Source organism: Panthera pardus, unplaced genomic scaffold (genome assembly GCF_024362965.1).
Source record: "Panthera pardus isolate Hobbes unplaced genomic scaffold, ASM2436296v1 HiC_scaffold_1, whole genome shotgun sequence".
Classification (NCBI taxonomy): domain Eukaryota; kingdom Metazoa; phylum Chordata; class Mammalia; order Carnivora; family Felidae; genus Panthera; species Panthera pardus.
In genome coordinates, this window is record NW_026526654.1 from 9,259,749 (window position 1) to 9,283,876 (window position 24,128).

General features: G+C 54.4%; 2 protein-coding genes across 5 annotated transcripts in view; one reads left to right on the forward strand and one right to left on the reverse strand.

The window, feature by feature from the left end:
- Nucleotides 1-3,313: 3,313 nt before the first annotated feature.
- Nucleotides 3,314-9,906, forward strand: ATP4B (ATPase H+/K+ transporting subunit beta). Its single transcript, XM_019443821.2, has 7 exons — nt 3,314-3,469; nt 4,162-4,290; nt 6,095-6,208; nt 6,320-6,519; nt 7,394-7,450; nt 8,684-8,782; nt 9,336-9,906. The coding sequence occupies exons 1-7, from the start codon at nt 3,358-3,360 to the stop codon at nt 9,495-9,497; spliced, it is 873 nt and encodes a 290-aa protein (XP_019299366.1). The 5' UTR covers nt 3,314-3,357; the 3' UTR covers nt 9,498-9,906.
- A 729-nt stretch (nt 9,907-10,635) lies between these two features.
- Nucleotides 10,636-24,128, reverse strand: part of TFDP1 (transcription factor Dp-1) — a 40,250-nt gene continuing 26,757 nt past the window's right edge. For 3 of the 4 annotated variants that reach the window (XM_019443823.2, XM_019443822.2, XM_053907821.1), the window contains exons 4-12: nt 23,147-23,253; nt 20,289-20,410; nt 18,949-19,114; nt 18,468-18,611; nt 17,842-17,910; nt 16,054-16,205; nt 15,198-15,403; nt 14,448-14,523; nt 10,636-11,750 (exon numbers count right to left, since the gene is read on the reverse strand). In XM_019443823.2, coding sequence (XP_019299368.1) covers nt 11,603-11,750; nt 14,448-14,523; nt 15,198-15,403; nt 16,054-16,205; nt 17,842-17,910; nt 18,468-18,611; nt 18,949-19,114; nt 20,289-20,410; nt 23,147-23,253 — 1,190 coding nt within the window. In that variant the 3' untranslated portion in view covers nt 10,636-11,602. The remainder of the gene's footprint in view (nt 11,751-14,447; nt 14,524-15,197; nt 15,404-16,053; nt 16,206-17,841; nt 17,911-18,467; nt 18,612-18,948; nt 19,115-20,288; nt 20,411-23,146; nt 23,254-24,128) is intronic. The other variant, XM_019443824.2, reaches the window with a different exon arrangement.

Sequence of the window (24,128 nt, forward strand, 5' to 3'; positions counted from 1 at the left end):
GCTTGGGTGGGCTAGCCTACAAATGTCAATGGCGTCCTGTTAATTGACAATATTGTTGAATTCTTCTATATCCGTGCTGATTTTCTATTTAGCTATTCTATCAATTATCGAGAGAGAACTGTTGAAGCCAGTTTTATTAGTTTGCTTTGCACATTTTGCATCTCTCTTATTTGGCGCATACACATTTAGGATTGCTATATCTTCTTGATGATTGACCCTTTATCATTACGTAATGTCTCCTGGAATTTTCTCTGCTCTGAAGTTATATGATATTAATATAACCACACCTGCTTCATTTGATTAGTATTTATTTGCATGATGTATCTTTTTTCATCCTTTTGTGTTCAACCTGCCTATATCATTCTATTTGAGATAAGCTTCTAGTAGACAGCCTATATTTGGGTCTGTTTTTAAATCTACTCTGTCAGTCTCTGTTTTGTTTTGTTTTGTTTTTGACTGATGTATTTATAGCATTTACATTTAATGTAATTGTTGATGAGGTCTGGCATTTTTCCTGTGGGTTACTTTGAAAAATTTTTAGGATTCAATTTTGATTTATCTATAGTATTTTTATGTGTATCTCTTTATGCATATTTTTATTGGTTGCTGTTGGTATCATATGTACATAATTTATCACATTCTATTGCTGTCACTTTAGCAGTTCAAGTGAAGTGCAGAAATATCACATCCCTTTATCCTTTCCTGTTTATAATTACCTTAATTATTTCATCTACATACATTTAGAACAATATCAGGCAATGTTATGGTTTTTGTTTCAACCATCAAACATAATTTAGAAAATTCAAGAAGAGGGACTCAGATGGTTAAGTGTCTGACACTTGGTTTTAGCTCAGGTCATGATTTCACGGTTTGTGAGTTCAAGCCCCGCTTTGGGTTCTGTGCCGACAGTGCGGGGCTTGCTTGGGACTCTCTCTCTCCTTCTCTCTCTGCCCCTCTCCCACTCAAGCATGCATATGCTCTCTCTCAAAATGAATAAATTATTAAAAAAGAGAAAAGGAAATTCAAGAAGAAAAGGAGAGCTTATAGTATTTGCCCATGTTTCGCTTACCATGTTATTTCATCCTTCCTAATGCTCCCATATTCTTTCAACACCGTCTTTCTGTTTCGAGAACTTCCTTTAGCCATACTTTTAGGATAAGTCTACTGCTGGAAAATTATCTTCCTTTCCTTTTCCTTCATTTGAGAATGTTGGGGTCCCTTCATCCCTGCTATTTGTGCTGGGTTCAGGATCTGGGTAACAGATCTCTTCTTTCAGCATCTAAATATATTTTGCAGCTTCCTTCTGACTCTGCTTTCTGAAGAGTAATCTGTAATTCAAATGTTTTTTTCTCTGGCTGCTTTCTTGATTTTTGTGTGTGTATGTTTTCAATTTTCAGAAGTTTAATCATGATGCACTGTGGATCTGGGGAGTTACCCTATTCGGATTTCACTTGGCTTTGTGAACACACAGGTTTATATCTTTTGCTGTGTTTGGGAGTTTTCAGCCCTGTCCTCTTTCTTCTCTCCTTCCAGAACTCTGATTGCACAGATGTTACATCTCCATTAGTCCCCAGGTCCCTGAGGCACTGAACATCTTTTTCCTACTGTTCAGATCACGTAATTTCTATTATTTTTTCTTCCATGTCACTGATTTCTTTCCTCTGTCCCCTCCTTTATGCAGCTGAATCCATTCATTGAGCTTTTTATGTTCATTATTGTATTTTTTATAATATTTCCGTTGGTTCTTCTTTGTATCTTCTGTTTCTTTCCTTAAACTTTTTGTTGAGACTATTTTTTTCTTTGTTTCACAAGTTTATGATTCCTCCCTCAAGCATTTTTATCACAACTGCCTTAAAATCTCTGATTCCAACAGCCTTATCACTTTGATATTGGCACCTTTTGATTGCCTTGTTTTAATTCATTTTGAAATCTTCCTGGTTCTTGACTAAAATGCATGATTACCAGTTGAAACCTGGATATTTTCCTATCATTTAATCCTTCAGTTTTAGCTGGCTTTTTTTTTTTTTTATTCCACCCCAGCAGCATAAGGGGGTGGGCCCCACCTCTTTTCTGCCAGGTGGGGGAGAAGTCTGGGCTCCCCACATCGTCTGGAGCCCGCTCTTTGTGGGGCATCTGTCGCACGTTCTCAGAGCATGCTGTGTGGGAGCCTCCCTCCCCTGCCTCTCCTCCCTGCAGGCACACATCCGGAGGGCACTGTGATCATGTGTGTGCAGTTCAGCCCACACTTTCTCACATCTGGGACTCCAGAGACTAAATGTGGATGGTTTCTTTCAACGACTTCTGGAAACGATTCACTTCTTGCTCATTTCAAGGACATGTCTATACTTCCCAGGTGAGGGTGGCATTTATTCTGTGGGGATGGTCGCTTCTCTGTCTTCAGGCCCCGGCGGCTGGGGTCCCAGGCCCATGGGCCGTGGGCAATTAGCAACCTAACGTCACTGTGTCTTACTGACCTGAAATCCCCAAGTTGTGAATGAGAACAGCGTACGAAAGACACACAGATTTGGTCCATTAAAAAATTACGAGTCCAAGCTAAAATGGTGCTACTCCATCTGAATCTCTGGGGGCTCATTTTGCTAACAAATGAAATCATGTTAAAGAAAATAAGTCAGAACAACTGAAAAGAGCACTTTTCATTATTCTTCTTCCAAATGAAACCGTCAAATTTGGCTACAAATGTCCCCTCAGAGGGAAAACCTAGAGGGGACAGCAAATGAAATCCTAGGTCCTTGGGTACAATACCTGTTATTTTAATCAGGCTTTGACTTGGATATTTGTGAAAAGACTTCTGTGGTACATTTGTCTCATGGCAGCGGTAGGTACCCCGGTAAGCAGATGTCACGGCCCCAGCTACATAAACCGCCAAGGTCTCCTGCTTCTGGTCCTGTGTCAGGGTGGTCAGGGGGCCTGCAGCCCTCTGGGCGGTCAGGCCACCTTGGCAGGTCAGCTCATTCAGAAACTCGGCCCTGGGACAGGCGGCAGGCATACCTATGGCCCGGTGATTCCGACATGCTGTCAGCCCACACGTGCCCCGGGCATCACCGGGGTCCTAAAGCCACAGGCACAGTCCACCAGGAGCCCCCGCTGGGTCAGAATCTGCATTTCAACAAGGTGCCAGGGGCCAGAGCAGACAAGGACTTGGCCAAGGGCATCCGGAGAGGAGGGGTGGCGAGGCGAGGAGGCATCTGATAGCCACTGTGTTTGGATAGCAAGGCGTGATCACCGCCCTGGTTCTTTCCCCGGAGACTTGACCTTCAGGGGAGGAGACTATAAAACCCACAGGCCACCTTTCTCCCCTCAGGCCAGGTGTGGGGAGCTCCCTGATCCGCAGGGGCGATGGCGGCGCTGCAGGAGAAGAAGTCATGCAGCCAGCGGATGGAGGAGTTTCAGCGCTACTGCTGGAACCCGGACACCGGGCAGATGCTGGGCCGGACGCTGTCGCGGTGGGGTGTGTGCCCGCGGGGACGGGGACGTGGTGGGGTGGGGGGTGTGCCTGCGGGGATGGGGACGTGGTGGGGTGGGGGGTGTGCCCGCGGGGACGGGGACGCTGTGCTGTCCAGGCACCCAGGACCCAGGAGGCTGCCTGTCTCCAACCAGATAACCCAAGGCCCATTTTGGCTCCAACGCCCCCCTGACAAAGTGGGATCATCTGAGAGCTGGCCGCAAAGGTTCAGCCACAGACTTGAGAACAGCATTTTTAAAGCTATGCTCCTAAAACTTACGATTTTTATTTTTTTATTTAAAAAATTTTTTTCATGTTTATTTATTTATTCTGAGAGTGAGACATAGCACAAGCAGGGGAGGGGCAGAGAGAGGGAGACACAGAATCCAAACAGGCTCTGGGCTCTGAGCTGCCAGCACAGAGCCTGACGCACAGTTCGAACCCACGAACCGTGAGATCATGACCTGAGATGAAACTAAGCCAGATGCTTAACTGACTGAGCCACCCAAGCGCCCCAAACTTATGATTTTTAGACTGTTAAGGGGTACGGAGCACCTCTTGGGTGAGGAGAACGTTCTAGAACCTGACAGACGTGATGGTTGCACAGCACTGTGTGTGAATGCACTGTGAACACCACTGCCTTGCGCACTGAGGTGGTTAAACCTGCAGCTTTACACTGCACACCCCCCTCCCTGCAGTATGGATCAGCCTCTACTATGTGGCCTTCTACGTGGTGATGACTGCAATCTTTGCTCTGTGCATTTACACACTCATGTGCACACTCGACCCGTACACACCTGACTACCAAGACCAGCTAAAGTCACCAGGTAAGGGGGGCTCATGCCTGGACCCCAGGACCCAGTGCGTCAGGCCACATGCAGTCTGGGAGCCCCGGGCTCAGAACACAGACCCTCAGGAACAAAGCCCAGAGAGGCAATCAGGAGGGGCCACTCATGCCACGGCCCAGGGCTCTGAGGGGGACACCCTCCCATCCCCGCTGGGGCCTCAGGGCTCGGAAGGGGGACACCCTCCCACCAGGGCCCCAGGACTCTAAAGGGGACACCCTCCTGCCCCACCCTGGGCCCCAGGACTCTAAAGGGGCCCCCCCAGGCATGGACAGCCCCTCAGCTTCTTTTGAGGACAGTGGCCCCAGGTTATGGTCAGACTTTGGCTGTTGTTTTAATTGTTAAAACAGATTTGTTACAGGGACCATGTTCACATCGCTCACTTTAGATGCCGACAAAGGTGCACAGGGCCCGTCTGGGAGAAGGCACCGAGCAGGGAGGCTGGAGCCAGAGGAGAGGGCTTGGTGGGAGGAAAGGGCTTTTGTCTTGCACTGGACGCACGTCTGCACTGAGGCCTCTCCTGTTACCACGTCCACAAACACGAGCTCGGTTTAGAACACACTGTTCTCTAAGAGCAGCTGGTCTGCCGTCCCGTGTGGGGAAGGACGCTTGGAACAAAGGCCGAGCCCCGTGTCCGGAGTCACCTCTGGACCTAGCCCAGCTGCCTGCACAGACCAAACGAGAAAGGGCAGGGGGAGAAGGGGGAAGAAGTGAAGGAGGAAAACGCACTTTCCAGCACAACTATGGAGACTCTCACCACTCGTGGGTGGCGTCCCTACACTTCCCACGGAAGCAATAGCCCGAGAAACGCCCAGCGGCCACACCGCTTCCTGTGGGAGGAAAGGAAAACCCAGCAGTGAGAGCCGGGGGGCGTGTGTTCCCCCAGGCAGGCCCCTCCACCCCAGGGGTCTTCGGGAAATCCCTTCACCCGGCATTACAACACCACAGTGCTCTACTGGGCGTCGTTTTTAGAGCCAGGCAACAGGTAAGCTCACGGTGGCCGCAGAACAGAGCGTGATGCGTGACACACGTGCTTCGCCCGGAGCCCGGGGGGTGGGGGGGAGCAGCCACCACTGACACGCACGAACAGGCTGAGAGCGCCAGCAGAGAGGACCCTGTGCAGCGTGCCCACGCTCCCCTGGGTCAGATCCTCGCCAGGGTTTGACCTGAATCTGCACACAGACGTTGCGCCCACAGCGTCCACAAAAGGACAGAACACCAGCTGACGTATCTAAAAAGTCCCCACGTCAAAGGGGCCAGCTTCATTCACACAGGGAAACAGCACGTGGTGTCTGTGGACAGTTCGATGACGACACACTTACGACAGCATCAGGACACGGAAGGAGGAGAGTGGAATCTGGGTGGTGGGACCCCATTTATCCAATTTATGGCACACACGGGGTCGTGCGTCTGACGCTCACAGAAGCGAGGACGCCCCCCGCACACAGGCAACCACTGCCGCTCCCTACACGTGTGCATCCTGACTTTTTGTACGATTAACATGTTGTCAATTGCTTTTAATCAAAACCAGTGAAGATTTTTCAAATGTGTATTCAAATACAACTCCGCCTAGCATGGTTCCGACAAGTCGGGCAGGGCCCCTGTGGAGCCACTGTTGCGGAGGACACACAGACACTGTCCCCTCGCACGGGGGCCCCTGAGGACCGCAGCAACCCATGCTTGGCCGCCGGGCCAGACAGCGGTGTGTGGGAGTCTGCAGCACGTGGCTGGGTGTGACCAACACCTTGGGGGGAACTGAGTCACACGCATCCTGCTCTCTTCCCAGGGGTGACCTTGAGGCCAGATGTCTACGGGGACAAGGGCCTGGACATTTCCTACAATGTCTCCGACAACAGGACCTGGGTGGACCTCGTGCACACCCTCCACACCTTCCTGGCAGGTGAAGTTTAACAAGCTTCCAGCCTCTGCTTTTCCCGCTTCCAAGACAATTTCGTGGAGGGGCCTGGGCTGTGCCCCCCTCCAGCCAGCCCCAGTGCACGTGTCCCCGCAGGCTACTCGCCAGAGTCCCAGCAGGACAGCATCAACTGCACCTCCGAGAAGTACTTCTTCCAGGAAAAGTTCATGGCCCCCAACCACACCAAGTTCTCCTGCAAGTTCACAGCAGACATGCTGCAAAATTGCTCAGGGCTGGTGGACCCCAACTTCGGCTTCGCAGAAGGAAGGCCGTGCTTTGTGATTAAAATGAACAGGGTGAGTCCTGAGGGTGCCTGTGGAGACGGCCGTGGCATGGAGGCCGGGGGTCTGGCCCTCACGTGACCCACATGCCCCTGTCCACGGTGGCGGGGCTGGGACACGCACCGCTCTTCCCTCCCGCTCTGTTCCTATGCTCAGCGTGCCCTGAGCTTCCCCCCCGATACGACCTGAAAACAGCTCACACAGCAGCAGCACCTCGACACTGGGCAGCAGAGTCCAGCTCGTGTGCACAACAGCTCAACAGCAGCCGGGCCACATACAGGTGCTGGGAGGGCACCCGGACACAATCCAGAGCAGAGGTTTTCAATATGGGCCAGGGACCCTCTGCCAGGCATGAGGGAGGCTGGACAGGCCAGTGCGAGAGCCGCAGGAGAGCACAGCCCATGCAGCCTCGGTGTAGGGGATGGGGACATCCCACCAGAGGCTGACGACGGCAGAAGGGCCAGGGGTGTCTGCTCCATACTGGGCGACAGGTGCGGTCTGGGGACTCCCCACACCTGCCCAGCGCTATTTATCTCCCTTCCCAAGAGACGGGGAGGCCACGAGTGTGTGCCCTACACACGCTCCTGGGTCCCTGCTGGGTCTCGTCACCGCCTGGCAGGGGAAGGGCGTGCGGGGAGGGCAGTACTGCCCTGGGCACCAGGCACAAGGAGGTACATCCGAAGGCCGAGACCCCAGGAGGCTGAAAGAGCGTGACGTGGGAGCAGCACAGGTGAGCTGCGGGCGGCGGGGGCAGCTGCCGCGCCCGCTCCAGGGCCCCGAGGAGCACCAGGGAGTGGCTCTGCGGGCGGTGACAACGGAGCCCCAGGCTAGACAGGCCCCTCACACACACAGCCGGCGGGAGAGCTACAAGGACGCCCTTCCCTTCCAGATCGTCAAGTTCCTCCCCAGCAACAGCACGGCGCCCAGGGTGGACTGCGCCTTCCTGGTGAGTGCGCGGCCATGGCGGTGGAGCCACTTCTCCCCAAGCTCCTCTCAGCCGCCAGCCCAACCGTCCGGATCCACAGTCGCACCAACCGTCACAAACCATCACTTAGAGCAGCTTCATTAAGGGCACAAAAACCGAGTAAGAAAAACAGTGTATCATTGTTACTGTTCTGCTTCCAGAAGCGTCTGGAACAGTACGTTACTAACACGCTTCAAAGTATTTGGTGGCAGTTTAGAAAAAACCGAGGTACCTTTTTACATTTTTTTTCTCTTATTTACTTACACGTATGCCAGGTGACCAACAGCCATGGATGTTTAACAGCATACGTGTTCGGGCTCCTAAGAGTTGGCATGAATTCACTCCAGTTTTTCTAAAAACCAGCTTTTAAAAAATTTTTTCATTTACCTATTTTGAGAGAAAGAAAGAGAGAGAGAGAGAGCACGCACACAGGGGAGGGGCAGAGAGAGAGGGAGAATCCCAAGCAGGCTCCACACTGTCAGCACAGAGCCCGAAGCAGGGTTCCATGTCACAAACTATGAGACCACGACCTGAGCCAAAATCAAGAGTCAGACGCTTAACTGGCTGAGCCCCCCCCACCCCCGCCCCGCTGCAAAACCAGTTTTCAAGCACAAAAAAACAGACTGCTTCCGTTCATCATTTTCTAAAGCTTGTTTCCCTGGCGGCTGCGACAGGAGGCTCCCTTAGGGCAGCGCCTACCTCCAGGGCCTGTCTCTTGTGGGCAAGTCCCTGGCTCGCTCTGGGCCCTCCTGTAGTCACTCGACCACACATGTAGGCCAACCTGAGCTTTAACAGACACCAAAGTGTTCTCCATCTGTGTTCTGACGAAATCCAGCCACCCGCCAGGCAGTTCGCAGACTCTGACAATGACGAGAAACGAGAAAGCAGTGCTTACCCCAGAATGTCACACAAACTTTTGGCCAGTTTTGGCAAAACCAGCCCACCCAGCCTCACGGCTTTCACTGCCGTATACGGACAGACCAGCACATTCTTCACTCTGATAGGTCACCAAAGTGACCTTAGTTTGGCAAAATAATAGGTTATGTGCCCGATGGGATCTCAGTACTGATCCTAAAGACCAGATCTGGTCTCTGGTAACTGCACATGAACTGTTTGCGTGCACACACACACAGACAACCAGGCAGGACACACACAAGCTGCACGCACATGTACCCAGCTCCTGCCTCACCCAGGTGGTGGCCTCTCTGCCCCCAGGACCAGCAAAAGGACGCCCAGCCCCTGCAGGTGGAGTACTTCCCACCCAACGGCACCTTCAGCCTCCACTACTTCCCTTACTACGGGAGCAAAGCACAGGTAGGCCTGCCACCAGCCGCAGAACCGTCTCAAAGTTAGCAACGTGCTTGGTGTGAGGACAGCCATCAACATTCACCTGCACCACAAACCAGGCTGCCTCAGCCCATCCTGACCACACAGCTCCCTGGGCACTTCCCAAACCCACCGCCCGTAACTACCGGAAAGCACAAGGCTCTCACACAAAACATAAATATCAAGCCTAATTCTTCTAACCTTCCGAGCACTTCCCAAATCCTGTTGTGACACCACATATCCATTTTGAAGCACTTCCTCCAAGTCTCTTAATTTTTCCTGTTTTATTTTTAAACTAATTTTCATCAAGCACAATTTGAGGCCAACTTTGTCACTGGTGCTGTCTCACCCCCCAGACCAACTCTCCTCGTTCCTACATGGAGAGAGACCCCTCTGTCCCTGTGAGTTCTGGCACACAGCAGAGGGTGTGAGGGCAGCCATGCTCAGATAGGGCAGGCGGGCACCGCCTCCGAGCAGCCCGCCCGGATGTCTGCCACAGTTTCTAACTCTCGCTTCCTCCCGTCTTCCCACATTGTTCCAGCCCCACTACAGCAACCCTCTGGTCGCTGTAAAACTTCTCAACGTCCCCAGAAACACGGAGGTCCTCATCGTGTGCAAGATCCTGGCCGATCATGTAACATTTGACAACCCCCACGATCCCTACGAGGGGAAGGTGGAGTTCAAGCTCAAAATCCAGCAGTAGAGAGCAGGGCGCCCGGCCGCCAAGCACTGGAAGCCAGCCCAGAGCCACAGGCTGTGACCTGTAAGCACTTAGCACTGGAGTCGACGGCTTCTCGCTAAGTCTTCTCTGCTCCTTGACACAGAATTCGTAGTGAGGTTCAAAACGCTGGGCCAACACGGTGACCCCGAGGCAGTGGTTACCCACTAACGATGCCCAGATACTCGCCCCAAGCGAACTTCTCTCTCCTTACTGTGCCTCAGCTTCCCTGACCTCTGCAATTTCTGGGACCCACGTCAGCAAGAAACACGCCTCACGAGGACGGACGATCGGAAGGCTTGCTTTTAAAGACACAATTCCTACCCTGTACAAATAAAGCACATTAAAGTCACACTTTGCTCTACATACAATAGTCACGTCTTTCCTGATAAGGGGAAAAATAACAAAAAAGTCACTTTTTCTTTAAGAACTCTCTTATTAAAGTTTCAATCCCAAGTGAGGGAAATCAGACTACGCTGAGGAGCCAGAGCTCTGGCTGGTAAGGAGGGGTGGCGAGCGGGTGGCGATCAGGTGGTGGGTGGGGCACAGCAAACCCCAGAGGAAGTCAGGGCGCTGCGGTTGCCAAGGTGCACACCTCCGCCTCCGCCAGCTGCTCTAGAAAAACCTGGAGCATTGTGGCCAAACAAGCCCCCTGTCCCAGAGCAACCCCGCATCCCACCCTAGTATCGCATGCGGCCTGGTGTCTTACTCCCATGCAAGCACCCCACACGTTGTCTGGGGGTCCCGCCCGCACACAGCAGGCAAAGGGCGCCAGAACTCAGTGGCCCCCTGGCCCTCAGGGCAGTTGAGGGAAGTCATGACCGGCCAGAGCAGGCAGGTGGCCACATCCACCCACGGGACTGTGGGCTCCCTTGCAAGGCCTGTGGCTTCAAAACACTGGTGGGTTTTCTCAGCTGGTTCAAGTTAAGATGGTGAACTGTCCTTTCTTCTCTGACGATCTTATTCTTTCTGAGACTCAACAGCCCAGAACCTGTCCCAGCTCTGAGGACGTAGCAGGAGGGTGAGGGGCGCTCTGTGTGCAGCCCGGTGACTGTCCTCGCTCAGCGAGAAGACACACGCTGCAGCTTCCGCACAATAATCGTGAATTAGAGGAACACGGAGCTGGTTTAAAATGCCCATGCGCGTTTTATTAATAAAAACTAACAGTGCCGAGTTAAACAAGTCAAACAATTAAAGTCTCTTTATATTCCATAAAATATTACAGAAAAGTTTATTTGTGTTTCAATAAAAAGACTATTGTTGTAGAACAGGCAGCTAACAGCAACTGTGCGGTTAATGGTTCTTTGTGAATAAATTTTAAAAGGGACTACTGCCTGTCCTGAAATTCCGTTTCTTTTTATAAAAAAAGAACTATTAAAAATGATTGACAAATTTTGAGTTAAAAAACTGTTAGAACATTCTCTATATTTAATGTCAACTTTATCGTAGATTATAGGAAGATGCTCACGAAACAAATACGACGTTTGTTTCCGTTTGCGTCTTTAGACGACAGACGTGTAGGTGTGTAAACAACTATATAGTAAAGTCTGCAGACGCTGCCTGTGAGAAATCAGGCAGGCCTCACCGCAAGCCACACGCCGCTCCAAGCCCTCCAGTTTTCGTAGCTGCACCAGCACGGCAGTGAACTTTTACCAAACAAAACAAAAACAAATAAAGAACTTCGCAATTTGCTGCAACATAGAGGAAAAAAAAAAATGAACAAACTTGATGGAGTCACACAGTCAATATAATTTAAGGGAAAATAAAGTCCTAATACAATTCGTGGCCCAAGGCTGAAGAGCAGGGCTCGGCCGGCACCGTCCGCGGCTGCCGGCAGGCTGTGGGAGGAGGCACACTCAGCAAGAACCAAGGGGCAAAGTGAACTCTGAGCTACAGACAGACAACGCAAACAAGATCCTGGACAGCGGAGAGAGGCCCTGCATCGTGGCCGGCGCCCCAGCGCGCCCCAAGCCCCCGTGGAACGCAGCCCTCGCCCGCTCTGGCGTCTCCTCGGGAGGGGCCAAGGAGGAACCCAGCCCACACCAAAAGCAGTCTCTCCCGACGCGGACTGTGAGGGCCGGCCGCGGGTGTCAGTCCTCCTCCTCATTCTCATTGAAGTCGTCGTCCTCCTCCTCGTCCTCCCCGACGTACGACACGGGGGTCTCCACCCGGGAGCCGCTGTACTGGGACCCGCTGGAGCTCGTGGCCAGCACGCCATCCGCACCATTGGTCAGGTCGCTGCGGGAACGAGGAGACAAGGCGGTCAGCAGCACGCAGCCCGAGTGGGGAGCCCCCACGTCCGCTCCCGCCGAGCTGGCGCTTCACCCCAAGCCCCTCCTCAAGACAAAGATCACCGCACACGAGGCAACGCCGGCAGGGCCACAATATCTGTCATGACATCACAAACCAAGCCCCGACGGGCTCAAACTGGAAACCACAGGTCCTTCTTCCAGGCCTCGTACTTGTGACCTCCTGGATCTCCAGGAGGGAGGGGACAACAGGTGAGGAAAAAGGGGCCCCCAAAAGGACATGGAGCCCTCCAAAGCAAGGCATTCCAGATGGCAGCGCACGGGGGTGCCCAGCGAGTTGTGTGTGCACGTGTTATGTGCATGGCTATGTATGTGTGTGCACATGTATGCACGTGTGTGACTGTATGTGGTTGTATATGCAGGTGCATAGTTGTGTGTGCACATGTATGCACGTATGTGGTTGTGTGTGGTTGTATATGCACATGTGTGTATGCATGCATGCATGTGGTTGTGTGCACGTGTATACACATATGTGGTTGTATATGCACGTGTGTAGTCATGTGCACGTGTGGTTGCATGCGTGCATGTGTACTACCTTGCGATGGTATATATATGCACTTGTGTGTGCGTGCGTGTGTAAAGGACACCCCAGGCCCACACTCCACCACCACCACCACCACCCCCTGCCCTGTACCGTGCGGAGCCCTGGGAGCAGAGCTGTAACACATGAGTCTCACACACTCTGCAACCTGAACTTCCAGGAACAGCCCCCAGGACCCCACACATTCTACCATTTCATGAAATGGCACTTTCTGAAGGCCAGTGGGGTCGGCAGGGCAGGGAGCAGGGGCCCAGAGAGGTGGAGTCGCAGGGCTGGGTGCTGGAGGGAAGCAGGGCTGCTCAGACGTGCGTCTGGAACCCATCTATGTTGGCACTGGGCCCTGAGAGTCTCAGCAGGGGACACGTAATCATCTCTGGCTGTCACATGGGGTGTGAGGGGGGTGACTACTGGCACCTGGGCCCAAGGGTGCCACCAAACACATCAACAAGGCACCGGGCAGCATGCAGGACAGTCATCTAGCCCCAAATGGCACCAGTGCCTCAAGGCAAGACCCTGGCCTAGAACAGAGAGATTTTAAAAACTGGAGTCCTGAAGAAACACCTCTGGGTTCAGGCGGCCCCTGGCACAGAGTGGGTCAGACACAAGGCAGCAGACACAGTCCTGGGGCCCCGAAAGGTGACTGCCCACACCCACTAAGAGGTGCACACACCCGTGTGACCTGTTCAGACACTTGTTGTCAAAAGTCACTGTGATTCCTTGGTATTTGGGTCTAGCAACAAGAAAAGTACCCTAAGAGACATCAGACACTAAAGGGATTCCAGCCTGCAACGCAGAGCTGCACAGAGATCCCCCAGATTCTGGCCGGTCACCTCCTGCAAGCGTGCAGGACTCGGGTACCCCTCCGCCACCAGCCTAGAAGGCCTACAGCTGCTTTGAGAGCACAGAACGTGGGGGCAGAGCTGTGCAGGACACGCGTTTTAGGCGCAGAACGACTGCCGAGGACGGCTCTGGCGGGCCAGCATGGACGGGGCCCTGAGGGCACTGCCCCCACCTCTGCCCCAGGCCAGAGCTGGGGCACGGCGATGCTTTTCTCTAACGCGCAAGCAGACATGCCCCTCGCTAGTTAGGATTTGTTCGCACGGTGCGATGAGGACCATTCATCATTATGCTCTTTGACAAAGGAACCCCACAACTGGGAAACCCAGCCTCGCAAACATCAGAAAAGGCCAAAAATTTAGCCCTAAGGCTGCTTCAAACTGCAGCCTCTTTTCTAAGTGGGAACCACCCAACTGCCCAGCAAATTACTGCGCTTTTGTAAACGTCAGGCTGGTGTTTAAGTTGGTTTTTCTTCTGAAATGGTAATGGCTTTGCTTCCCTCATGTAAAAGCTGATGTGCGTCTCTGAAACTTTAATCAGTAAAAACAATTTCATGAACATGAAAAGCTAAAAAATACCCAAATTCTGCCTCTTGCAATAACTGGTTATCAGCATCACACAGACTACTGCACACACGCACACACATGCACGCACGCACGCACAGGCACACAGGCAGAGGGAGGGAGCTGACCTCCACCTAACCCTGACCGGGGCCAGACACCCCACCAAAGACTTCAGTGCAGGTGCCACAGAACCCAGGAGTCGCGTGATGGCCACAGAAAGCTACACTGTCCTTTATCAGATCAGATCCATCCCACTTTGTTGAACCTACAGACTGCTTGTCTACCTTATATTTTAAAAAATTTAACATTTATCATTATGTAGGACTGACAGAAGGTAATATGGGTAACGTGTAACCTAATATACCGTGAAAGTTAATAAAACCCTGTTTTGTCAATAGAGAAAAAATTATATTAATCTTTAAAAACCTAAGATAAATACCCAGGAACAACATAATTCTGTTCCGTGGGACGGCTGGACCAAAGACTAACACCCAATGGTTTAAATAATAAAGCTCCTTTAGTGATACACAAAAACTACTACAGTAAATGGCAAATTGAAGAGAGCAGGGAACAAAATTCTGTGCACGTTGTGGCCCCAAGTGTGTTAAGAGGCAACAACAGGGTTGTGTTGTGAGCTGTGCCTGGCCTGCGTGTGGGGTCCCGCCCCGTCCAGAGCCGCGGTCACCTGGCAGAAAGCCTCGTGCCATTGGAGGTGGACACCGATGTGACGAACACCCCTCCGATCGATCCCTGAGCCATCTCTGAGAAGAGAAGAAAACGCAGCAAAGGTCACAGGTGGAGGCTCGCGCTGCAACCAGGCGGCCACGGGCCGGACGGCCGGACCCCCGAGCACCTTCCTCCCCAAGACGGACCAACCGTGACTGCCGGCTTGAGTGGGTGTGCCAGAGTGTAGCCAGTGCCAGGGACTTGTCCAGGGCCCTGGGGGGTGGCAGGCGCCCGGGGGTCCAATCCAGCCCAGCACCTCTGGGGGACAGCCCCCGCCACAGCTCTCTCACCACAAAGCCCCTTCCCTCTGTGGCCACGGCCTTGGTGCTCAGCAGAGAAGTCCCCAGAAGGGAAGGCAGTGAGAGGACCAGCTCTCAGCTCACCAGGCACACAGCTCCTCGCCCCTGAGTCAGGAGGAGGCCACGCTGGGTCACCTGGCAGGGGGCACCGACGGCCCTCTGGGGGTCGGGGGGGCCGTCCTGCCTGCGAGACCTCCAGCCCCACCCCACTTGCACCCAGAAGGTGAAACCCTCACTTAGCACCTTCATCGCGTCAACTACACCGGCAAAGCCACAGCACACCGCTGTGGCCTCCCCATGCCACACTCCCCCTACCCCCACAGCCCCAGCCCTCCCGCCCAGGCCGTCCCTGCTCTCGCCAGACGTCCCAGGCTAGGGTGGGGCCCCCGTGGCTCGCGGACATGACTGACCTGTCACGTAGGGCTCCAGTGCCTTGGGCACCAGGCTCCTCGCTGTCTTCAGGTCCTGGGCAGAGCAGGTGCCAGATTCCAGGCCGCAGGCCATTCCCATGCGCTTCAGCACCTCAACATCGTCGTGGATCTCAAACGTGTTGTCGAAGTTGAACAGGTACTCGAACCTGGGGACAGTCACCCCCAGAAAGGGAGTCACCTGCCATCTTCAAGACAGGGAGGGGCAGGAGTGGCTCCAGTCCCCTCAGCGGGAACGCCCCTCACCCCAACCTCACTTGGGCCCCTTTTTATCTGCTGTCCTGCCAAACCCACGGGCTCCACTCTGCGCTGCCCGCAGCACCCCCCCCAGTGAACAAGCTCTCTGGATGTTTAAACAGGTGTGCTAGTAACAACACCTCAGACTTTATCTGTTTCCCTTTTATGTATTTTTTAAACGTTTATCCATTTATTTTGAGAGAGGGAGAGTGAGTGTGAATGGGGAGGGGCAGAAAGAGAGGGAGAGAGAGTTCCAAGCAGGCTCCCTGCTGTCAGCAGAGCCTGATGCAGGGGCTCAAACTCGTGAACCCCAAGATCATGACCTGAGCCGAGACCTAGAGTCAGATGCTCACCCTACTAAGCCCCCCAGGGGCCCCTGTTTTCCTTTTAAAAGACAAATGTTTATAACCAGGGACGTGAGAAATGAGTCTGTAACTTAATTATGCTAAAAGACTGTACTTAATAATCAGAGTCAGTACTTGTACAAACGAGCAAGCAGACGCACTCTGTCTTTCCTAACTGTGAGAGTGGCATCCTCCACTCCGACCTGAGCCTCAGCTGGGACCTGGGGGGGTGGGAGGGCCCTCCGGGGACTACCTACTTGTCATTGGAAATGCTGCAGTCGATGACAGTCTTCTTGCTGGTGTTGACGATGATGAAAGGCAGGTGGATGACCGAGTTTGGGGGGGGCGGCCGGCTGGCCTGCTGCTCTGCCTGGCGGTTCCTCTGCACCAGGTTCTTGAAGGCAATTTGCTACAAAAGAGGAGCCACCGCCAGCCGCTCACACCAGCTGCCTCGATCTAAGGCCTTGTCCACAGGAGTCCCCGACGACCCCACCCCCGGCCGCACAGCACAGAAACAGGGGTCAGCCCCTTGAGAGGTCAGAGAGGACAGTGGGCAGGGAGGGGGGGGGCGGAGAGGGCATCAGGGCCCAGCAGAGAAAGCATACCCTGAAGAAAAGCACACACCCCGAGGAGAACGGTTGCAGGTGCTCACACCTCTAAGACAGAAACATCCCCAAGACCGGCCTGTCCCCTGTATGCACCCCACCCCAGAAGGCAGACATGCAGCCACACACCCAGAACCTCCCAGAGGAGCAAATGCCAGCACACCGCCGGGGCAGGGCTCTCTGGGGACACAGGTGCTCAGCCCCAAAATGACAGCACCTTCAGGATGACCCTCCCGCTGCTGTGGCAGAAAGCGCCCCTCCCTCCCCAGCTGGCCTGGTGCCTCGGTGCTCACCGAGCAGAAGGATGGGGGCGGGGGGTGCTGCTTTCCCGCCTTCCTGCCCAGCAAAGCATTCCCACCACAGGAGACCTCCTCTGGGGCGAAGGAGACACTGAGGCTCAGGTAGGGTGCCCCCACACCCAGACCACCCAGCGGGACAAGACGTTCAGCCTCCGCCGTGGTCTGCAGGTGCGGGGCCAGCAGGCATCCCAACCTCCCTGCTGGCCCCTCCTGGACTTTTCCCTGTTCAGAGATCTCCCAACCTCAGCTGCTGGGCCTGTCTGTCCTGAGACCTCCCTACACTTCCCCCCAGGGTCCCAGGGCTCCCCCACACCCTCCAACCTGACCACAGGGCCTGTGGTCTCACTGCCTTTGGGGTACAGGGCACCTCAATAAATCACTAAGTTATCTTCCCTTTCCTGACCACCCAGCACTTCTGTGGCAGCTGACCTCCCTGCACTGGACTTCCCCACCCCCCCGCTCCCAGGGCCCAGCCAGACGGTCCCAACACCACAGCCTCAATCCAGGGACTGGCCACCCCTCCAGCAAGCTCCGTTTCTCCTTCCAACCCAGAACAGACATCTCCAGGACCATACAGGGACGAGGGCCCTACCTGTGGACATCTCTGCAGGAGCAGGGGACGGTGCCACCCACCGACCACGGGTGCTGACCTCCGACCCACACTCGCCATCACACCCCAGAACGTGCTTCGTACCTGTCCTAGGGAAGGCTCACGTGCTACCCTCCAAAGTGCATCCCTCCTGCCACTTAGACTCTGTAACAACCAGCACACACACTACACATTTGCTCACACGCACTCTCTCTGGGAACAAGGCCCACGTCTAGAGTTCACGTCTGCGACACCTGTGCAGGAGCCCAGCGGGTGCATTCAAACTCTCAAAGCAGAGATTTCATGAACGATCGGATCCCTTTTTACCCACTGAGGACCCGCTCCGAGGCTGCGGGCAGTACGACCCTGCTTGCACTACGTCTCCTATTCGTGCGCCTGTGACAGAGTCCGTTAAGCAAGGTGCATGACACACAGCACTCAGGACAACACTGGTGAGCCGTGTGAACGCGCCCTCCCGCCCTCCGTCCTGCACGTGAGCTGGCCAGGACACTATGTGGGCGCAGGGGCGCTTGCTGCGAGCAGGGCCGTTACCTGCAGGATGAGCTCCTGAAGCTGAGACTGCTTCTGCTTTATCCTTTCCAGCCTCCTCTGCCGCTCCACCTTCAAGACAAAGACCACACCGTCACAACGCATCTGACAGTGTCCCGCAGGACAGGCCTGCCACGAATCTCCTGGCGGGGAAACAGTCTAGAAGGGACGTGGCCCGTGGGATGGGACACGGGGGCGTTTCTTCAGTCTCAGAACAACACACCCTTCTCTGTCTTCTCTCGTTTTCTGGACACGGTTGATATAAAACTCAAATCCCACAAGCCAGGACTCAGAATTTACCTCCGCTGGGTGCACCGCCCTCGACTGGGCTGGGGCCCACAGAGCACAGACGAGCTGGATGGGCCACACACCAACATCTGGCGGGCAAGCAGGGGGCACGGGGAAGAGGCGGACCCCTGGTCCAGGCAAGGCACACACAGCACCACACCCCGAGCGGGCACCCCCGGGGCACCCACAACACCAGACCCCGAGCAGGCACCCACGGGGCACCCACAGCACCAGACCCCAAGCGGGCACCCACGGGGCGCCCACACAAACGTCCGCACCAAACACGCTGCTCTGGGGTACACCTACAGGGCACCATGGAAAATAACGGGTCAGCCACATACCTCTAGATTCTGACATTCCTGAGCCGAGTTGGTGGGCAGACCAATCCATTTGATCTCCTTTTTCTCCTTAGAGATGATGTTCATGGCCATCAACACATTTAAGGCGTCATAGACTCGTCGTCTTATGTTCTTCTGGTCATAAGCCTGGGGAGGGCAGAGCAGGAGTTTTCCAGACCATCCAGAACAGTTCCCAGGGAAACACCTCAACAGCAGACCCGGACACACTCAAGATGGTACCCAGCAACCCACCAGCGGTGGTGAGTCACTCACTCCTCGCGTCCCCACGGAATGTGAAGGGAGAGTCAGAGCCCGCGCACGACTGGATCTGGGGCGAGAGGGTGCCGCACCCCAGGTAGGTCAGGAACACTCTTCAGTGTGGTTCTCTGACTCGTGTGTGTGTGTGTGTGTGTCTCAAATTGCTTCAGAAAACACCAGCGGGCGCCGAGACATCGGGCCTCCCCGCCACGCAGCGCACACTCACAGATTCATTCGGTAGGATGTGGTTGTCGGCGGCACTGAACTCGGCAACCAGCTCATCGGCCACCTCGTTGTAGGACGTGGTCCCCTTCCTCTGCACCTTCTCACAGACTTTCATGGAGAAGTGTCGCAGGCCCTTCCCGTTCTTCTCCCCTTTCCGGTGCCGCTTCCTTCAAAACACAGAGGAATGGCAGCGCCCTCAGCACCCTCAGCATCCGTGTCGCAGCAACACGCTCACCCACAGGCCCGGCAAGCGGGGCGAGGCCGAGCCCCCACGCACACACCCAGGGACCTGGCTCATCTGCAGACTGCTGCGCACGGTGATGGGGCCGAGGCTCCCTCCTCTAAGGGCCAGGCCTCACACATGCGTCGGCCCCCGGGACGGGCGGACGCCGGATGTGCACAGACGCACTGACACCGCTGCTTAAGAGCACATCAACTGACACAGGGATGGTGGGCGTTTCACTGCAAATTTAAGAATTCTGGGGGAGGATGTGAGCTTTCAGCCACCGACACTGAAGGCTGGAGGGCACTTCAGACTGGGGGGAACCCAGCATCTCAACTTAAGTCACCACAGCAAGGAAAGGGTGGCTCTGAGTTTCTCAATGGATGATTCAGGGAATGATGGTTTTTGCTTTAGGACCAATACAGACATAATTCCAAAAGTCTTTGTTTTTAAGGAAAGTCACAGAGCTGACCTTCGAGTACAATCGTTTTCTCACTGGCTGCCTTTACTGGAGGAAAGGGTCAAAGTGACAGTGTGGTGGGACCATCCAATGGGGTGTCACCCGTGGAACAGCCGAGTTACAGCGTCGCAGCGGGTGAGGCTGCTTTGAGATCCGTGCTCCCTAGACGCTACTTTGCGGTGCAGACAACGGAAAAAGCGTCAAAGTTACTGCAGCGTGGAGAAGCCAGCTTCCTCCTCTTCTTCTGCCAAGAGCTCCCCACCCTTTACAGTGCAGCACCCCCCGAACCATGGGGGCAGGGGCGACTCCCCACCCTTTACAGTGTGGACCCCCGAACCATGGGGGCAGGGGCGACTCCCCACCCTTTACAGTGTGGCCCCCCCCAAACCATGGAGCAGGGGCAACTCCCACCCTTTATAGTGTGGACCCCCGAACCATGGGGGCAGGGGCGACTCCCCACCCTTTACAGTGTGGACCCCCGAACCATGGGGCAGGGGCGACTCCCCACCCTTTACAGTGTGGCCCCCCCGAACCGTGGGGGCGCTCCCCTGCAGCCAGACTTCTCCTTTTTGAGGAAAAGCGTGCCCTGACTTTGGCTGTGGCGGCCGGCCCGCGTGGCCCAGAGAGCTGGGGGTACAAGTCTAGGCAATGTGCTCACCCGGCAGACCAAGGTGAGGGGTCTGAAGGCTGGTTCTGTGAGACAAAGTGAGTGTTAGGGGTGTGTGGGCTTCCTACCACGATAGTGTTGGGCGCTGCAGGTCTCTGAGGCGTACCAATTACCTACAGTCAAAAGAGACAATTCAGAGCACAATCAGAAATCTCCCACACGTGACCCTGCCATTCTTACTCCCCATCATCTCCAGCCACTGCTGAGTCTCTCGAGCCACGAAGATTGGGGAGAACACGGTGTGTGAGCAACACCCAACGGCTGATGCTGTAGCCACGGGCGCCATTATCTCAGGTGTCAGTTCTCAGGTTCTGAACCATCGCTTCCCTCAGCCACCTCAGGCGTCCTCCCCATCCAACAAGAGCAGCAGAAAACGCCCCACCCGAGGAGGCCATGCTTAATGGTGGTTGACGTGGTTAACAGTGGGGCGTGCCACGCAAGCCTCAGGGAACGCCCCCCATTCCGCTTGCCCTAGTTTACTTTCCCCATCCTTTTCATGACATGGACAAGGGTGAAATTCTGTCTTCCAGGCGTGAAGTCAGGCCAAAACGCAAATAGAAAAACTCTCAGAACAGAGGGGTCACAGGGCAGGGCTCGCAGTGCCCCACCAGCCCATCCACATGTGGGAGCCTCATCCCGGCGGCAGCTTGTGGGGGCCCGGCACCCCAAATAGTGCAGGGCAGGGAGGAGGGAGGCAATTAGCACTGGGAGCAAGTGTGACCCACCCTGCACGCAGGGCGGCTGAGTCTGAGCGCCCCACGCCATCTCCGCACCAAAGGAAGGAGAAGCCTGGTTTGTCTTTGACAAGGACTTAGAATTTGGCCCCATCCATTAATACGCAAATATTCACATGGGGGACACAGTCATTGCTGCGTAGAGCCCAGTAAATATGTCCATTTTCCAGGATCTTGTACGAGACTCCACCCACACCAAGAACGGTCAGAACAGTACCTCCCAGTTTCTGCACAGCCAAGAGCTTAGCGACACGAGGACACTGTCGAACAAGTCAAGGTCAGGCACCAGGTGCTGGGGCACCAGGTGCCAGGGCAGCCCTTTGTGGGGACGGGTGCAGCCTTAGGGACTCACCAGGCCCACCGTTCAGGCCAGGGGGATGCTTCCTGCACCCCTTCTTAGCGGGATGAATGTGCTGTGGCCATGGGACAGGTCTCCTGTCAGAGCTAAAGACTTATCAACCATAGAAAGAAAAATGCTCAACTCAATTTCTTTCTATTTTAATTCTCATTTCCAATAATCAAAGTTTCATCACAGTGCTTTCCAAACTGGAGACCACCCTTGTTCAAAAGCCATGAAATCAAATAGCAAGCTTTCTGAAAAAAAAGAGGACAAGACAGAACAAATCCCCAGACAGGAGATGTGCCTTGTGAACCTTCTGTTTCTGTTAAATGAATGTGTATGTTCACGGGGCCCTAGGTCACTGTGGAGAACGTGCTTTAGCCATGGCTCAGGGTCAACAGTTTGGGAAACACGGACACCCGTCACTCATGGCTATTACTGGACACGTTTTACAAGGACTTGGTTGGTTACACTCTCAGGAGAGCAGATTTAGGACACCAGCGCCCACGTGGACAGGCAGGAGAGTCACAAGAGGGCTCCTGACATCTGGCCTGGGCCCCGCAGCTGGCACCCTCGCCCTTTCCCCTCCCTCAGCTGGACCTCTCGGTGCATCTATTCTACAATGAGAACACAGCAGGCGCGCTGAGCTGCTCACTGTGAGCATGGCCTCACTGGGGGAAAAGGAAACTGTCCTCGCTCTGCCCCGCTCGTCTTATCCACTCTCCCGGAAGCCGTGCCCATGGGCACTGCCTCAGGCGGGGCCAGGGCAGAGCTCCTCGAGAGCCTGAGCACATTCACATCACATGAAGACAAAGCCTGGGCTCTCGGGTCACAATGTGCCAACCCTTTCACCATCAACCCGCTGGCAGATGAAGGCTGAGGGACGCCTTACAGCGTGTGAGCTGTAGCTCTTAGCGCTGGATCTGCCAAGGAGGAGTTACCATCATTAGCTCCACCTGGAAACAGCCTGACCCAGACTGGGACTTAACTCCCAGACTGACCAAGGGTGAGGCACCGTTAGAAAAATCCTCGTTAACTCTCCTCCAAACTATGCACCCTGGCCGTGAAAGCAGAACTGATCCTATAATTAAGAAGGTTTCACAAGCTGAAGCTGCTAGAATACGTTAACACCTAAAAATAAAATGAGTTACAGAATAAAACATAGAGTAGAATATTTAACTTATATCAGAAAGACATTTATTAAAAGGGTGTGATGAGCCAAAAATGGTCTAGGACTTCGACATACTATTGCTTTGAAAAACCCACAGCAACTCTGCTAGAAAAGCTGTCACGCTTCACTGACAGGGTAAGTGACAGGGCACGTCCTCAGCTGCAGGGGACGCTCACCCAGAAGCGGGCACTCAGGAGGGCAGCAAACATCCTGCTCTCCATGCTGCTCACGCCCAGAGTTGGGGCTGCTTCAGTGTGACCAGAGCCCCGTGAGCAAGGGCCAAGTCCCACAGGGGATCAATCCGTGGGAGGCACCCAGCATGGTCCCCAGAGCAGGGACACACCTGTCCTGGCACCTGACGGCCCACAGAGCCCTGAAACCACTGCAGGCTCCACAAGGACACCACCCTCATTTCCTAAGCAAGGGAGTGATGTACCCTCTGAGCTTGTGGGGCAGACGCAGGGCCCGAGCCAGGAAAGCAACACACTCCACAGGTACATGCTCCTGAAGCGTGAGGCAGGTGGCCATCCCAGCGCTGTGGGCACTTGAGAGGGAGCGCATCTCCATCCAGAACCCTCCAGCCCGCCAGCCCAGGGCCCCTTACCACTTGCTGTGCAATGTTGACATTGGACTGTCCGAACGTTTTTGGCAGGAGCTGCTTCCCCAGCGTGCTCACCGTAGAGGGGTGGACGGCGACCAAGGACACCACGCCTACAAGACAAGGAGGTAACAGGTGAGGGCCCTTCTGGATTAAGGCTGCAGGGGACAGCTTCAGGATGATGACGCTTCCAATCAGATTCTTACCTTCCCTACTTTTATCATTTCCCATCTGTGGGTCAGTTGCAGATCCTGCTACTAAGTTGAACCCTTGTCCGTGTGGACGTGACCACCAGGCCCTCCTGGGTGCTCTCATGTCCCTGGGATGGGGCTCAGCCCCAGGCACATCCCCAACCTGCCCTGAGCCCTAGGGGGCTGCCTGCTCACCTACAGAATGTTCCAGGGGGACTAGAGAGCCTGGGAGAGCAGCTCTGAAAGCCTACAATTCTGCGACAATTATAGTCTTCAAATTAGAAGCCACTATATTCCAGCATTTCACTATATGTTTGCAAAACTAGTTTAGAAATCTAACATTCTTTTTCCTGGAGCAGTAGAGTCAAGTGTCTGTTTCTAGGAAGAAAAATGCCCCATGAGGATGCTGCTGCCTCTCTGAAGACACAGTCAGTCTCCTCACAAAGGAGGGGGAGGGTACATGAGGAGACAAATCCCCTCCTTCAACAGGTGTTTGCAAAGAGTTCTGTGTGCCTGCTCTGTCCTCGGTGCTGAAGACACAACAGAGAATAAAAATGGTAAAACATTTCGTTTTACATATTAAATAAAAAAATCAAATAAAGCAGAAATATAAAAACTCAAAATGTAAAAAATAAAGCCCTGTGGTGCTGGCATCGAAGGCAGAGAGAACAGGAACAGGAAGCAGTGGCCCTAAAGGAGCCCCGGGGCCGGGGGCGGGGGGGGGGGGGGGGTGGTGGTTGAGGGCAGGGTGAGCGCAGTCCTTACAGACAAGGGCCTGAGCCTGCCGGGGGAAGAGC

What these genes read in the sequence shown, in the direction of transcription:
- ATP4B (XM_019443821.2), top strand. Translation starts at nt 3,358, where the DNA reads ATGGCGGCGCTGCAGGAGAAGAAGTCATGCAGCCAGCGGATGGAGGAG. An exon ending in CCTCCACACCTTCCTGGCAG is followed by an intron (nt 6,209 to 6,319) that starts GTGAAGTTTAAC and finishes GTGTCCCCGCAG; the next exon opens with GCTACTCGCCAGAGTCCCAG. An exon ending in GGGTGGACTGCGCCTTCCTG is followed by an intron (nt 7,451 to 8,683) that starts GTGAGTGCGCGG and finishes CTCTGCCCCCAG; the next exon opens with GACCAGCAAAAGGACGCCCA.